General features: G+C 35.3%; 1 protein-coding gene across 1 annotated transcript in view; it reads left to right on the forward strand.

Moving 5' to 3' along the window:
- Positions 1-17,520, forward strand: part of TNKS (tankyrase) — a 132,849-nt gene that overhangs the window by 91,161 nt on the left and 24,168 nt on the right. Inside the window, exons 7-14 of the mRNA XM_072406800.1 lie at positions 50-144; positions 2,798-2,864; positions 3,790-3,976; positions 6,110-6,231; positions 9,940-10,031; positions 11,496-11,574; positions 15,687-15,858; positions 16,709-16,788. Of these exons, the coding sequence (XP_072262901.1) occupies positions 50-144; positions 2,798-2,864; positions 3,790-3,976; positions 6,110-6,231; positions 9,940-10,031; positions 11,496-11,574; positions 15,687-15,858; positions 16,709-16,788 (894 nt within the window). The remainder of the gene's footprint in view (positions 1-49; positions 145-2,797; positions 2,865-3,789; positions 3,977-6,109; positions 6,232-9,939; positions 10,032-11,495; positions 11,575-15,686; positions 15,859-16,708; positions 16,789-17,520) is intronic.

Genomic DNA, 17,520 nt, shown 5'->3' on the forward strand with positions numbered 1-17,520 from the left:
TAGTGCACGTATGAGCACTAAACTTATTTATTTTTTTTCTTTTTACCAGTCTACACCTTTACATTTGGCAGCGGGATATAACAGAGTTCGGATTGTACAACTTCTCCTTCAGCATGGTGCTGATGTTCATGCAAAAGACAAAGGGTAAGTAATTTAAATGATCTAATCTGCTTTTAAGGACGGCATCACCCAAAATGTTTTAGCTTTTGTTGTTTACATATGCTTTCCTTTTATGCCTTTGGAGTTATCAGTACACGTACTTAAACTTTTAGACATAAATTACCTGAAAGTAGGGAACCTGCAGAAAAAATAGTAGGTATAAATTTGTTCACAGAATGTTTGCACAACTGATTTTCAAACCTGTATTTCCAGAAAGAACTACATTAAAACTAGTTAACACGGAGACCATGTGAAGTAAAAAAAGCTTTCAGGATATACACGAATATGTATGTGCATGTAATAACCTAATGCAAAGTCTCTTTAAAAATTTTTTAATAAGCAGTTCTAATGATCTAATGATTTTTTTTTTATTTAAATCACAATTTTTATATATTTTTTCTTTAATTTTTAATGGTCCGCTATATGACACTATAGTGTAGGTAACGGGTCCTAATAATGTTAACATTAGGGATCAATTTGACTGCTACCAAACAAATGGATTATTGATTAAGTACTATTTTTTTTTTTTTTTATTATTATTAAATTCTGGCTAATTTAGAGCAGATCACTTGAAAGATCTTGATATGAAAGAAAGAGAAAACATTTGGAAACCCTAGATAGTAACTTTACGAAATGTAATAAAAAATATTGTAAAAAGAGAAAGAAAGAGGATCATGGAACAGATGTTTTTTTTAAGGCTTAGTCCACACAGGCATTTTCCCCAGTGTTGAACCTGAGGCTTTAAAACCAATGTTTGAAATTCTCATGCATTCCAGTGGACTAATCTTCACCAGAATGTTTCCTTGAGGCACGTTTATGAGCGTTATCAATTGCGCTGCTTGCAACGTCTAAAAAATTAAAACGTGGGGTTAACGTGGGTAAACGCTTCTATTGATTTCAATGGAGGCCTTTTCCCGGGTTTATAAGTGATTGAAATTTAAACGCTGGAAAATGACTAAAAACGCGGCATAGACGGTTTCCAATAAAACGTTTACATGAGTTTTTAAAAACGTCTGGGTAGACTCAGCCTAACCTGTTCCCTAAAATTGGGACTAAAACCACAAATAATGACAGCAATTGTCAGTTTTTATGTCTAGCAATAAATCCAATAGTTGTCCCATACTTGGGTACAAGTTTTGAAAAATATTTGTCTTACCAAATGTTATGCTTGCATGGACGGGCTACTAATAAACTAATCAAAATGGATGGATTGTGACATTTTTTATCCCTACACTGTGATCTTCAATAGAGTTGCTGACTAGACTGTGTACCAGGCCATATATATGCCGCCCCACCTACTGTGGGGGAAATATATTGATTGCGTCAACATTTTTCAGTGGGGCTATTGACATGAAATTTACACCAGATGTCAGAAACAACCCAAGTAATCCTTGCATGCAAAGAAAACAAAGTAAAATGGTACAGGCAGCAAGTATTGAACACACTTGCTGAAATTTAATATATACAGTAGAAGAAATGTCTTTGTTGGTAAAGTCAGCTTCAAAACATATCCTGTATGAAGAAACTAGTCACATGCATTGCTCAGGTGTGATTTTAGCCAATGCTTTCACGCAAACGGTCTTCAAATCTTGGAGGTTCCAGGGGCCTCTTCTATGAAATCTGATCTTCATTTCTTTCCACAGATTTTCAATTGGATTTAGGTTGCGTTATTGGCTGGGCCATTCCAGCTTTATTTTAAAAATTTCCTTGACTGAGTGTTAGTTATCATTGTTTTGCTGAAATGTTCACCCTCCTGGTAGATGGCAGCGGATTCTTATCAAGAATGTCCCAGTGCATTTCTCTATTCATCCTTCTTTAAATTATTTAAAGTCTGTCAGTACCAAAGGCTGAAAAACAGTCCCACACCATGATGATCCCATCTCCAAACTTCACTGTTGGTATGGTGTTTTTTGGGCGATTTGCAGACTCATTTCTCCTCCGATCATGGTGTGTGCAATGCCATCCAAAGTGTTCAATTTTGGTCTCATCTTGCTATATCCTGCCAGTTTTTCACTGGCTTGTCCAAATGTGCAGCAAACTTTAAACGAGCTTCACCTTGCTGTTTTTTTCAGCAGTGGAGTCTTGCGAGGTGAGTGTGCAAAGGGGCCATGTCGGCTAAGTGCATTATCTATTGTTTTCTTTGAAAATTATTACACATAACTTAATTAATTGGATATCTTTTTTTTTTTTTTTTTTTTTTTTTTTTAATTTCTTTGTATGTGTGGATTACTTGGTAACTGGTTGATACAGACATCTGGTGTAAATTTCATGTAAATGGTCCCATGAGAAAAATATTTACTGAGAAAAACATGGCGCAAGTGATGAGTGTTCCTCTATAGGTGGCCCCTGCTCTCTATGAATAGCATCTGTGACAGTTTGTGTGCTGGAATACCAGGGTGGCTGACACTCTGATAGCTAGAGCTATGAAATATAAAGCATTAGCTCTTGTAGGATGATTTGTTCATTTACCCTCTAATAAAATACTTATGATTTTATCATGGCATTCATTACATTTTGAGACTGTCTTTTGTTAGTAAGGTATTCAATTTATTAAATGTTATTGACAGGATTTTTGACAGTAATTTACTCTTTCTATTTTCTATTTTTTTTAAGTCACTCTCTTTCTATTTTCTCCTAGTGGTCTGGTGCCTCTACATAATGCCTGTTCCTATGGACACTTTGAAGTAACTGAGCTGCTTCTAAAGGTAAAATGTTTATAATTTTGAGTATTATTTATAATTTAACAAACAGAACAGCTGCTGCGTTCCACTCTATACACTCCACATAAAAGAAAAAATATACAGGACTTTAAGCGGTCAAACGTAACTTCCTAAAATTTCTTTTTGAGATTATACAACAATTTTATTATAATCAAATACAAAAGACATATGAGAAACTTTAAATCACCATCCCAAGTATACGAAATATCACTCAGCCATCAACTAACGCAGTCAAAGAAGAAAAATATTTCTTATGTTGTAAATGTGGTCACCTCCCCATGTTTCAAAAACCCCTTTCATCTGTTTATTATTTTTATTATTATTATTATTATTTTCCTTTTTCCAATTATCCAAAGTTTTAACTACACGTTTTTCTTTTTACAAGCATGTTTTTTTTTAAATTTATATCATTTGTGTCTTTTTTTGTTAATGACCATTTTAAAGGCGTGCTCAGAGTAGTAGTTAAACAAAAATACATCTTCTGGCAACCTCTAGGCGCAGTAACAGAGGTGGTACTTGCTGGTCTTTCTAGGTGTTTCCAAATGCTTTAAAGTTTAAAAAAAAACTGCTTCTAGTGTTTATTTGTAGTGTTTTTTCCCCCAAGTTTATTAAGGGAACTAGGATGGCAACTGCCCTTAAATGCCACATGTAGCATCTAAAAAAAATTGGCAACCCTACCACAACGAACTGTCTAAAAAAAAAAAAAGGGCTAAAAAAACAGACCCATTTGTTCTATTTTTTCAGTACAATCACGAACTTGAGCTTGAAAAAAATCACTAGCAAGAGCACTGTTCGAGTACAGTTGTCAGCAGCTGTTTACTAAATAAATAAACGGTGTAATGCAGGTCATCTTACATGCAGAATATTTTGTATTAAATCTGTCTGCCTTACACACTTTCTTTGTTTTCAGCATGGAGCTTGTGTCAATGCCATGGATCTCTGGCAATTTACACCACTACATGAAGCTGCATCAAAAAATCGGGTTGAAGTCTGTTCCTTGCTACTGAGCCATGGAGCTGACCCAACACTTGTCAACTGCCATGGAAAAAGTGCTGTGGATATGGCTCCTACTCCAGAGCTCAAGGAAAGATTGACATGTAAGTATAAAAGTAACCAGCAGTTAACCTCCCAACCGCTAACCCCGTACTTTTTCGTCCAAAAAATTTTTGCTACTTTCGATAACCCCGTACTTTTTCGTCTATAATAAAATCTCACTTACCTGGTCCCGCTGCGCTCATCCAGCGTCGGGTCCGTGTTCCAGCGCCGGGTCCGTGTTCCAGCGTCGGGTGTCCTCTCCTTAGAAGAAAAAGCCGGCCGGTTTCCTCTTCTAAGCCGGCCGGCTTAGAAGAGAAAGCCAGCCGGCTTAGAAGAGGAAGCCGGCTGGCTTTCTCTTCTAAGCCAGCTGGCTTCCTCTCCCTCCGTTCTGTCCTGCGTCGATCGCTGGACAGAAAAAAAAAATACTCACCTTCTTCCTCCGGACACGTCCTTCCTCTTCTGTGTTCAGCCGGCAAATGCAGTGACGATCACCGGTTTCCCGGTGACGTCGCTGCATGCGTCGGCGAGGGAGGCGGGGCGGGAAATTCAAAATTTTGTATTGAGTTCCTTTGTATTGAACTCAATACAAAAAAGCTGTATTGAGTCCAATACAAAGAAATCCTTATATAATATATATATAATTGTATTATATTGTATTATATAAGCTACTGTACATTACATTATACACTATTTTTTTTTTAAACTTTTTTTAGTTTTTTTTAAAGATTTTTTTTAAGGTTTTTTTTATGTTTTATAAAAAAAAAATGTATTATTAAATTTATAAAATTTTGGACATATTTCGGTAAATTATGCGGTAATTCGGTGAATTAGAGCCTACAATCCAAAATAAATTTCCATGCAAAAAATGTAACACTTTTTGCATGGAAGTTTGGAAAGAATTAGAATACCCGGCGTTTGTGTACGCGTCCCTCGGCGATTCCTGATGATGTCCGTGCATGCACCTGTCGATGGGGGTCGTAGCGGAATATTCAAATATTTTGCATTGGATTCAATACAAAGTCCTGTATCCAATACAAAATATTAGAAAATATATTTATGTGGTTTTGTCTATAGGTATGTGACGTTGGACGGTTGGACACTAGGGAGGTGTTTTAGAAAAATATATTATTATACAGTATACCGAATTATCGCATTTTCAGTATTTTTCATTTATTTATGTATTCTTGTTTAAGCTGATTTTTGTGTATTTTAATTTTATTAAAAGTATTTTTTTTTACATGATTGTGTGTTTCAAACATTTTTTTATATTCATGATATCTACTAGAACCCTGTTCAGACATATTTCTGTAAGTTACAGGTCTACAATATAAAAAAAAAAATTTCATTAAAACCTGTAACGCTTTTGGTACAGAAATCTAGACATCAGTGTAACGCTCAGGTGGTTAATAAATATTGTTTCATGTGTTAGGGTTTGTCTATGGGCTGAAAGAAAAGAAGGAACACACTGTAGGAAAACAAATAAGCACTTAAGGGCAAGTTCACAGCTGCCTCTAAACCCAGGATGCTTCTTAAAGAGAAACTAAACCAAAAAAAACTCACCTTTACCCTCGCAGAGCCCCCAATTTTCCAGTGCTGTCCTTATTTGGGTTCTGCTCCATCCTGAAATCCACCTTAGTCCCAGCGTAGAAGATGCGTTGGGTGCCACCATCTTAGTCTGTCCTCTTTCTTGTTCTGGTTACGTTACCTGATCTCGCATTGTGCATGCGTGAGGTCGTGTGATGTAGCTTGCTCTAAAATAACTTTAAGGTCCTAGGGAATATTTTGAAAGTTTGTTGTTGATAAACACTTTTTTTTTACCAGGGATTGTAAGGGCACTGCTACCCCCAGCTTTGTTTTTCCAACAATTGTAGTTTTCTCATTTCCTATTTTGGCTTTAAACAAAAAGATCAAGGCAAACATATTTACAATGTTTATTATTGTTTTACTTTTTTAATGTAAAAGTGATGGTGGTGTGTTGCCTTAATGATTAGATTAGATCATTAGACTGAGTCAAAGTCATCAGTGTTTCATTTACATTATCTTTGTCCTAAATTGCATATGAAAAGGTGGCAAAATTCATGTTTTTGCTTTGTCCATTTTGTACTTCTTTCAATTGTATTCAAATCTTTGTTGTCTGTAAATGTATCTTCAATGTCCTTTAATAGATCATAACAAAATCTATATTTCAATTTCAGATGAATTCAAAGGGCATTCCTTGCTGCAAGCCGCAAGAGAGGCAGACTTGGCAAAAGTAAAAAAGACACTAGCTTTGGAGATCATAAATTTTAAGCAGCCACAGTCACATGAGACCGCATTGGTAAGAACATATGAATTGGTTCCTCATGTTTTAAAAGATGATGGAATAATTTACATTTTTCATTCATGAAAATTGAATATTTACTGGACTTTGTGTAGCTTTTATAAATGCATATTTTCAACATACAGAGGTCTGATGTTTACCTTTTGGTAAAAAAAAAAATAGTTCTGGTGGTTGAGTTAGAGGGCTAGGGATGATTTTTGCTAATCATTGCCTAATGTTTGTAAACATCAAAAATAGAATTATTCTAGCAGTTCTTCCATGACAATAAAAGGATCACTTTATGGATAGCTTTCTCCTCCAATTTTGTCGGCAGAGTGATCAGTAGGACTCCTTCATAATGGCCACTCTAGGCGTACAGACCCAGGAATGCACAGAGATGTCCCCGGTACAGTTCCTGGGAAAAAAAAAACATATAGCTTTAAAAAAGTAAAACACAGAAATATACTCTGTTTCAGCACAGGTTAGATCAATAATTGGATCCTAATTATAATATATATATGTATTTTGTCAGACTCTGATAAGTTGGGCCTGGTGTAACTTGCACATTCCTAACATTTCTGTTTGTATTTTGTTTACATTAGTATACATTTTATGTTGACATACACAAGCCCTTAATGTAATATATAGAGTAATTTTACCATGCATTAGTACTTTCTCTTTTTCAGTTGTATGAACACATGGCAGTGTTTTGTATTTTCTATTAATGCAGCTCCATCTATTCTCGGCTTTTTTCCTGTGAGCTGTAAGTTAACGGACACTGAGCACGACAGAGGATTATGCAAATGCATCTATGCTGATTAATGTTGTCCTTCTTTGTTTGTTCACTTGCTATATTTTGGCTGAAAAATATAGATTAAAAAAAAAACATTTCTTGTGTTGTTGAGGTATGAATTTGTCTGGGGGAAAGTAAGTAAATGAAGTGTGAATACAGATACAATAATTAGAAGAGCCTGATCATATGCATTTACATTACACATCATAGAGATTGAGTTATTACATTTCCGAGAGAGAGAGAGATAGATAAATATGCAGTTAGGTCTGCAGACTTTAAGCTTTAATTCAGTGGGTTTAAAAAGAAGATTTCATAAAAATGTGAGGAACTAAATAATTTTTTTAACACAATCACTTCATTTCAGGGGCTCAAAAGTAATTGGACAAATTAAAAAGCTGAAAATAAAATGTTTATTTCTAATACTTGGTTGACAACCCCTTGCTGGCAATGAGAGCCTGTAGTCTTGAACTCATGGACATCACCAGATGCTGGATTTCCTCCTTTTTAATGCCCTGCCAGGCATTTACTGTGGCAGCTTTCAGTTGCTCTTTGTTTGTGGGCCTTTCTGTCAAAAGTTAGTCTTCAACAAGTGAAATGCATGCTCAATTGAGTTCAGATCAGGTGACTGACTCGGCCATTCAAGAATATTCCACTTCTTTGCTTTAATAAACTCCTGCGTTGCTTTGGCTGTATGTTTTGGATCATTGTCCATCTGTATTATGAAACGCCTCCCAATCAATGTGACTGCATTTAGCTGAATTTGAGCAGACAGATTTGTAACTGAACACCTCAGAATTCATTTGGCTGCTTCTGTCCTGTGTCACATCATGGATAAACACTAGTGTCCCAGTGTCACTGGCAGCCATGCACGCCCAAGCCATCACACTGCCTCGGCCATGTTTTACAGATGATGTGCTATGCTTTGATCATGAGCTGTTCCACGTCCTTCTCCATACTTTTTTCTTGCCATCATTCTGGTAAAGGTTGATTTTGGTTTCATCTGTCCAAAGAATGTTTTTCCAGAACTGTGCTAAAGTCCAATTTAGCCTTTCTATTATTGAAGCTGTTATTGAAGTGCATCCTTTATTTACTTTCATGTAGTCTTCTCTATATGGTAGACTTGGATATCGATACCCCTACCTTCTGGAGAGTTTTGTTTACTTGGTTGGCTGTTGGGAAGGGTTTTCTCTTCAGCATGGAAATGATTCTGCAATCATCCTCCACTGTTGTCTTCTGTGGATGTCCAGGTTTTTTGGCGTTGCTGAGTTCACCAGTGCTTTTCTTTCTCATGATGTACCAAACTGTAGAGTTTGCCACTCCTAATATTGTAGCAATTTCTAGGATGGGTTTTTTTTTGTTTTTGCAGCTTAAGGATGGCTTGTTTCACCTGCATGAAGAGCTCATTTGACTGCATGTTGTGTCTGTTCACAGCAAAATCTTCCACATACAAGCACCCCTGTCAAATCAACTCCAGGCCCTTTGTCTGCTTAATTGATAATGACATAACGAGGGATCTGCCCACACCCGCCCATGAAATAGCCTTTGAGTCAGTTGTCCAATTACTTTTGAGCCCCTGAAATGAAGTGATAGTGTTAAAAAAAAGGCTTTAGTTCCTCACATTTTTATGCAATATTTTTGTTAAACCCACTGAATTAAAGCTGAAAGTCTGCAGTTAAACTGCATCTGAGTTGTTTCATTTAAAATTTATTGTGGTATTGTACAGAACCAAAACATGAAAAAAGTTGTCTGTCCAAATATTTGTGAACCTAACTGTGTGTGTGTGTGTGTGTGTGTGGCTGACCTATTCGCTATTTACTTAAAAAGCAATAAAACTACCCACCACATTAAAACAAAAATAGATACGTAGGACTTATCCACAGACGTTCTTTCCATCACAGAATGTTGTTGTCATGAAGAACGGTGCAAAAACAAAAAAAAAAACTGTCATGCGGCAAATTCATGCAACCTGTCCTTTGTCTTTTGAAACTATTGTGCATGTATTTACCTGGTACACCCAGCAGGAAGAGCTGTACAGTCTACAGCAGTGGTCGCCAACCTTTTCCGTCCCGCGGACCACTAAAATTATTGGCTCCTGACCGTGCATACGCGGGGAGCCGAGTGTCACTCAAAGGGGAGAACCCTCCCCAATAGTGACGCCATGATTACATAACCCCGCCCACTCTCCCATTGCAGATCTGAAGCTGCGATGGGAGAGTTGGCGGGTTATGTCCAGGGACACAGCCCGCCCAGCCTAGGAACTGCATCGTCCCCCACCCCGGGGTCTTTCTCCTGATTCTGCTCGGAGGTGCACCAACCAAAGCCGCGGACCCCCAAACTCTTTGCAGACCACTGGTTGGCAACGGCTGGTCTACATTTTGTCCTGGCTCATCATGTTATTACTTTAAACTATGCATGGTTATGCTACATCATATTCAAGTATGCTAAATGACAATGTTTTAAAGGTAAAAATGTTTTTGTTACTCCAGTTTATTCCCTTACTTGATCTATGCTTTTCATTATGTAAGAGAAAATTTGAGTTTCTAGAGGCAGTGTTTGAGTTGAACTTGTGTACCAAGAAGACAGTTTATTTTATCACTTCTCACAGAAATGACACGGGCATTGATCATCCTTGGCATTGCATCTATAAAATCAAAATAGTTTACAGAGGAGCATAATTTACCATTGATAACTCTTGTGTTTTGCTCAGCATGTTGTTTATCTGATCTAGACTTGATAAACGACTGAAGGATTCCATCTGTGTACTTTGTTGAAAAACTACCTCTGGAAAATTTAACAGATATAGAAATTTATTTATTTAGATATCACCTATATTTAAAATATATATACTATATGTGTGTGTGTGTGTGTGTGTGTGTAATATATATAATATTTTTTTTTAATTTACTTATTACACAATTTGATGTCTCTTGCAGCACTGTGCGGTGGCCTCGTTACATCCCAAAAGGAAGCAGATAACAGAGCTTTTACTTAGAAAAGGAGCCAGCGTCAATGAGAAAAATAAAGAGTATGTTTACTGTTTGTATTGCATTGCGAGTTTCTTTGTTAATAAACATTGCCAGCTTACCTAAACTAAGTATACCCTGATCTCTTTTAAGATGGATTTATTTGGTTGTTTTCGTAGTGAATCTGTCTTTTCCTTTACATTTGCTAGACGTTTCGCTTAACACTTTTAATAAATATTGTCTATCATCCGTAAATGTAAGACCAATGACCTTAAATGGAACTTCAGTAACCTGAAGTAGGTATAGGCAAACCCTGCAGACCAGGCCAGAATAACCCCTCCTACTACTAACATGTCTCAGGTATTTGTTTTTTTTTGTTTTGTTTTTTTGCTACTGTTTTTTTTTTTCTACTTGACCTCTCCACTCAAGATGCTGCTAAAGCTTCTCTTTCCAAATGTAGCTATCTTGTCTTTTGTCTGGCCTTTTATGTATCATATCTGGACTTTGCTGGACTGGATATCCTGTAGATATTTTGAAAGCTACAGTGATCTTGTGGGATTTCATTGTGGTTCTTTTTGTGCTTTGGAAACTGCCATTTTAAACCTATTGAAGACCATTCAATGCTAGCCTCACCCAGAAGGTGAATTTTCCTGTAGCCATCACCTCAGACAGAGTAATGTACTGGGAGTCTTATCCTGCAAATTTTCCTTTTTTTGTTTTGCATGGTGCTTATGCATTTTAGGGCTCAGGACTTCTTCCATCTTCTCCATCTTTCATCCAGGTTAGGATATAGTTGTCCTTCCATCTTTTTGTTAAAAAAATGAAATTTCCTTCCATTGTTTGGATGTTTTTATTGTGTAAAGGTTACAATTTGTCATTCTGAATGAACCCCGAAAGAGTTCACTGCCTTTTCTCATTCCAACGCAAATTAGGTGGTCCAGACAGACCATTATTCAAGTTTATGGTCTCAAGGTTTCACTTCCTGTCAAGACATGACCTACTAAACCTGTGAGCTCTTGGCTTTTCAACATCAAACAGCCATATTCAGAATTGCAAACCTACCACTTAATCAATCCATTGTTAACATGGTTGTCATCAAGGTTTGCCAGCTGGCTGCTTTAGTCGTAAGATTCTTCTGATGGCTCTTTGACCAACCCTTTGTTGGACATCACTCATGCTTAAAGATTTCCTTGTCTCCCAATAACCAGTGAAGAATGTTGGATTTTTGTAGCTTATAATAACTTTCTTGGAGTGCAAGAAAGTAATGCAAGTCCCCTTCTGGTAGTAGAAGGGTAGTATCCTTGATTATGTTAGTGTCCAGTTAGGTCACAGTATAACTCAAAGGTTAAACACTTCTATGTCCTCAAAAAGACTCCCTAAATGATTTTTACTATGAGTACAACAATCATATTTTTACAAACATCCTGTTGAAATGACTAAATATAATGCTGTAGCTAAATGTTAAAATTTGGCAGTTACCATACATATAAAATTGGAATAACTCTACTTTTCTTTCTGTTATTTAGTTTTATGACACCACTTCATATAGCTGCTGAGAGAGCACATAATGATGTTGTGGAGGTTTTGCATAAACATGGAGCAAAGGTAATGCAAAGCTTTTTTGAATGTTTCTCTCATATTAGGGTAAAAAAAAAACACTTTTTTAGTGGTGAAGACAAAGTGCCAGCTGATGTGAGTGAATAAAAACAATGTTTCATGTCATAGTAATTGCTTGTTCCCACTGTGGGTCTGGATTTTACCTATCTGTTAAAATTTGCATTAAAAGTTCTGCATATGAATGAACTCCACATTAATTAGGATGAATACTATTAGATACTTTGTAAAATTGTGCCATTTCTGGTGTTTCCTGTATAAAGAGATACTTTTCAATTGGGCTGAGATGCATTAGGATGTTTCTAACTATTCTTACATAAACAAAACAAGATTTGGTTGGGCTGTTGAGTATGGGCACTTGTGTGTTGCTGGAAAGCACACAATACCATACATGCATCACAGTGTAAACATTCATGTTATGTTCATTCCAGTACTTTTTATTGCCAATGCAGATGCGTTGTAGCACGCTGGAATAGGCTGCTGTCCACATTAGGTAGGGAGTTACCTGCAAGTACTTGAAGGTCTTTACCTCCTAAAAGTTAGGTTGTCTCCTAATTTCAAACTTTTTGTAAATAGTATTTTTAACCAAAGAAGAAATACTGGGAAACCAGTTTACATTTACTCTTTGTGCTACTGGTGATGGTAAAGTTTTGCTTACAGAGATTTTTTTTTTTTTTAAATACAGAATCTGTATGTACTAAAGTTTTTCATGTTTTGCTTTATTTTTAAAAAAACAAAATAAAACTAAATTTTTTTTTCAAACAGGCCAGTTCTATCAGTGTAGCAATTTAGCATGCATGACACAAAACCAGTCAGAATGTATATAGTATATTCATCTGCATGCCATATCTAACTAGGGTCAGTGAAAGCAGAGTGGACAAATGTATGTGTAACAGTTGACTTCACCCTACCGCAGTAATTTTCACGAATAATGCAACATCAATATCAGTAAATTTACTTTTTTTATTATTAAGTTGTGCTTAATTTAACAGGAATTAGAATGTGCATTCACCACTAACAATATCATTAAAATAAAGTAAGCTAAATGATTGCTTTCAGATTTGTATCACTAAGCTCCACAGGCTGCTGATACAGTTTATTGGTTATCAGTTTAAAACATAAGTACACTGGGAGATATTATACACTTCAATTGCTGACCTGTTGCTAAAGAAAGTTAGTTTGCCTGATTGGTGTTCTGATTCTCTGTCTTCTGTATCTTCTGAATCCCTGACCCAGAATGAATGTTCAGTTCATTCAGTCAGTTAATGGTCACACAACTTGTCACTCAGTTATCTCCATTCTTGTTTCAGTTATGTAAATACTGACAGGAAAAGATCAACTTTATATCCAGGTAATCTGCATTCTTTACAATTAGTTCAACAAGGGTTGCATACATAACCCTTTGGTATAGTATAGGTCTGCTTTATAATTTACCTAAGTTTGTTTTACTTTGGAGCAATGATCAGTATGATGTAAGGACTGAACTGAAAAGGCTCTGTTATTGTCTGCCCTCCCTATGTGCAGACAGTTAAGGTTTAGATACAATTAGAATATTAGGTCAGTACATTTATCTGGAAATCCTACAGTACTTCAAAGGCATTCAGCTTTTATGAAAATTACTGTGCATCGTAAATTCTGATTCATCCGTGTTCCTGGCAACAGGATGAGCAATTTAATTTGAGTATCTTGGCCATTTATCTGCACTAATATCTTTTTGTCAAATATCTACAAACTGCTTTTGTTAGTTTAAAGCTAGGTACACACTTGCATTAATTATTATTGGAAACGAACGACTAACAAGCGATTGTCCAATAATAAAACATTTATTTTATTGGAACTAGCCTATAGAAAAAATCCTACTGCGTGTTTCGTCATTGGTTTTTGGCAAATATATATAATTTAAAATACCTTACCAGACTGCTTTGTTTAACATTATGGATGGAGTCTTGTCATTGTTTAACCACTTACACAAAATTATGGTTTTAACTTGAGACATTATTCACTGAATTCACTATCAACTGTGACATGATGTTCTTTTCCATCAAACTTTACATTGTTTTATTAATAAAATAATATAATTTTTAGTTTTAAAAAAACACAGGAAAATGTCCCTTCCTAGATACTAACATAAAGTTATTTACTAACTTAGTGATTCTCAACATGAGTTTTGTGGAACCCTAGGTTTCCCTGGGCAACAAGCACTTTTTTGCCTCTCTAAGTGACACAAATGACCATTTTGGCTATCTGTGAGGGTAACATTTTTTTCCAGTGGCCAACAATGTAAGAGGAATTCTTCCTTCTGACAGCCATGCTAATGTACTGTGAGCTATGGCTGCAATTGTTATAGAAAGGGTTCCCTAGGACCTGAAGGTTATTTTAAGCGTTTCCCCATGTTAAAAAGGTTGAGAAGAGCTGCTTTAACCAGTAGAATGAGAAGTCACTCTACTTGAAAAAGGGATCCTTAGTGGTTTCAAAACATTGCTTTTCTTGTCTCAAACCTCAATAAAATGACATTTTAATTCCAGAAGATACTGGTGTGCTGGCAATATATTATTTATTTTAATGTAAAAGCTCTAACTCTTTATTATTTCAGTGCACTTATTGAAAAAAATTCAAATGAGCTTTAATGCTTGTGGTTTTGGCTTTAATGTAATGTCATTATCAGTCCCAGGGTGATAGGAATCAGTTCAAAGCTGGAATTACTGTAGATGTACAAGTATCTTGTTAGTGATGAAATTCCCTTGCGCATACTTCTGGCACAGAAAGTGATGCAATTATGTGTAACAATCTATAAACCGTATACATTTTTAATAAAACAACAGTAGTTTTACTTAATCCATGAACCTGAATTTAGGATTGAGAAGTGTAGTTCAGTAATAAAGAGTAGTTGGAACTGTATGATAATGCTGCTGTAAAAATGCTAATAATAAAGTGGTAATTTAATTAAGCTTTTAAATGGTTGCAGTGCAGTCGGAGTTGTTTTTCATAAAATTTGGATAGTTAAATGGTTCTGTCACTGAGACTGCTAAATATATTTGGGTCTACCCTCCACTGGTAACTATAAGAAAATTAGGGTTTAATAACCTGGTAAATTATTAGTTGTGCTTTAGTTAACATTCATTCACAACAATCATACATTCACTGCAGACCTACTAAAGGTCTGGGGAAAAAGGATGATTCTTGTCAAAACTAAAATGTTTCACTTTGGTAGCAGGGAGGCCACTTTTTATTATTTCACCTATGTCTTCCTGAGTACTATTGGCATAAAACATTTTTACAGATCCCAAAGCTTTTTTTAACTGTAAAAAGAAAACTACTTCATGAATGTGATGGGTTTTATTGCACACAGGTTATTTTGCGTGCTCTTTTGTCTACTAACTACAAAGTAGATAAACCTGTAAATCGGAAATAGTTGCTTTAAAGTATACATGCAAGAGTGTGCATACCTTTTTCCTAATGTAAGTATGCATCTGGGGGAAGGAAAAAAGGTTACTGGAGTAAAGTTGTTGGTGATGGAGGGTTACGTTAGAAAAATGATAGTTGCAGGAGATCCTTTCAATGATGATAATGCCAATTTATCAATGCAATGATGATAAAGGAAGCAGACATCCAGGATGGTTCTAGATGAGTAATGGTGGTATTGGAGGGTAGAATGAAATGTTTATATTTTGAGGGTGTACAGCATTGAGTACAAAGGGCTGATTGGGTTAGTCACTATAACCTTAAAAATATGTTGTATAAAAATTGCTGCCTTTAAATTTTTTTGCCCTGCATCTAAATATTTTCAGCATTTGTTTTGTGTGGTACTTTTGTACATATTCTTTTTACAATGTTTAAAAATTGTGCTTTTTTGCAGCAATCTTATTACTTATTTTGTTTCTACTTGCTTTGCAGCTGATTCATATATTTTTTTTTTTTTTTTTAAATCTTGCAGGTCTAAAAGTATATAAACAAAAGTTGTTTATTCTGGGTTGTCAGTGACTAATCACTAGTTCTTTCAGTTTAGGTGTTTTTTTTTTGTTTTGTTTTTTTTTGTTTTTTTTTTTGTTTTTATGGAGTTTGTTCGACATTTTGGATAATACATGCTTGTGTTTACTATTCAGATGAACTCTCTGGACACGCTTGGGCAGACAGCATTGCACAGAGCTGCTCTGGCAGGGCACCTGCAGACCTGCCGTCTCCTGTTAAGCTTTGGCTCAGATGCATCGATCATCTCTTTGCAAGGATTTACAGCTGCACAGATGGGAAATGAAGCTGTGCAACAAATTCTAAGCGGTAAGTAAGCACACTTTAGCCTTACTTTAAGATGTTAGGTTTTTTTGGCTGGTGTCAGTTTAACAATGTCAATTTAGTCCAAAAGCCTATTTTGCTTCTTTCTTTAAACTTGCAGAAAATCATGTTGTTCTCCCCTGAAAGAGATCGCCTTCATTCTCAGGTTCATATTCTCGTCCTTAGTGAATCATTGCGATCTCGCCAACTGTGTTCCCTATTATTCAATAAATTTTTTTAAGTTTATCATTTTTTTTTTAAACTGAAAATAGTTTTATTGTAACAAATAACTGAAACTAAGCGTCGTTTCTTGTTTTTCCATTTAATACTTTCTACGAATGGTTCACACTGATGTGTACTTGAAGATACATTCATTTGTGACAGAGATTTTACAATACCCAGTAGTTTCCTACAAACTTAAGCCAAACCTTGAAATGCTTAAATTTGCACAAAAAAAGTTAATGTATGTAGTTCTATAAAATTTGCAATGTCTAGATAACTATTTTGTTAACTTAGTCCTCTCCTCCTTGGAAAGAAAAACTTTTTACTAAGCTTGTTTTTAGCTTCACATGTTTAGTCCCAATATACAAATATACATAACCAAATATATGGCAGGAAAAGAAAACATTATTGAGAATGGACCTTTTTTTCAGTAATAAAAATGACATCAATACAGTGTCCTCTGTATATTTTATCCTTCATAATTGAGGTTAATGGGAGATTAAAGTTTTTATATACTAATCAATATTTTAGTTTCTAATTAAATCACATAATGATTACAATGTGCCCTTTTCTGTCCATTCCTAGATTTTTCCTTCATTTTTTTTATTATATATCTTTTTTTAATCTTTAACAGAAAGTACACCTGTCCGCACATCTGATGTTGATTACAGATTACTTGAAGCTTCAAAAGCTGGCGATTTGGATACTGTAAAGGTGAGATCTATTATTTGTTGTCAGGAATCAAGTATTCCTAGTAATGGTAATAATAACATGTGAAGTATATATGGCCTTGTTCTTTATTGTCTTGCACTGTCTCTTATTCAAACATGGACTCCTCTCCACATCTGTCATCTTTGATTTCACTATTACTTGTATGCAGATGATGCAAAAATCTGTCTTCCACCTCCAGACCTTACTACTCTTGTATCACGTTCTCGATTGCCTTTCTTTTTTCACGACCTCTCGCTGCCTAAAGTTTAGAACAAGCCCTTAAAATAGCTGTTGACTCTGTAAAGTCTAGTTCACGTGGCAGACTTTCACTTCTGATCTGATTTGTTTAGTCCATTAACCCCCCTAGCGTTCTGTTCTTTTGTTTATATTGTGGGCCTGTAATTCTTAGGATTAACTCCTGGGTATAATTATTATATTTATTTATTATATTAGAATCATAAATTATAAAATAATACATAATTATAAATCATTATTATAAAAAATAATGAAATATTAGACCACAACAATGTAATTTATCAAAAAAAAATTTTTTTATCAAAAATTTCTTACTGAAATTTTCCAAAAAAGGGTGCAATACTATTGATAAATAATAATAAAAGTTATATGCAGATTTTAGAAAAAAAAAATATTTACTTTTTTAGTAGACATCCCGGGTTTGGTAGATTTTGAAGCAGGGTGCTGCACAAAGTCCAACATCACAGTCAGGACAGTAGA

This window comes from Pyxicephalus adspersus, chromosome 3 (assembly GCF_032062135.1).
Source record: "Pyxicephalus adspersus chromosome 3, UCB_Pads_2.0, whole genome shotgun sequence".
In the NCBI taxonomy this organism is placed as follows: domain Eukaryota; kingdom Metazoa; phylum Chordata; class Amphibia; order Anura; family Pyxicephalidae; genus Pyxicephalus; species Pyxicephalus adspersus.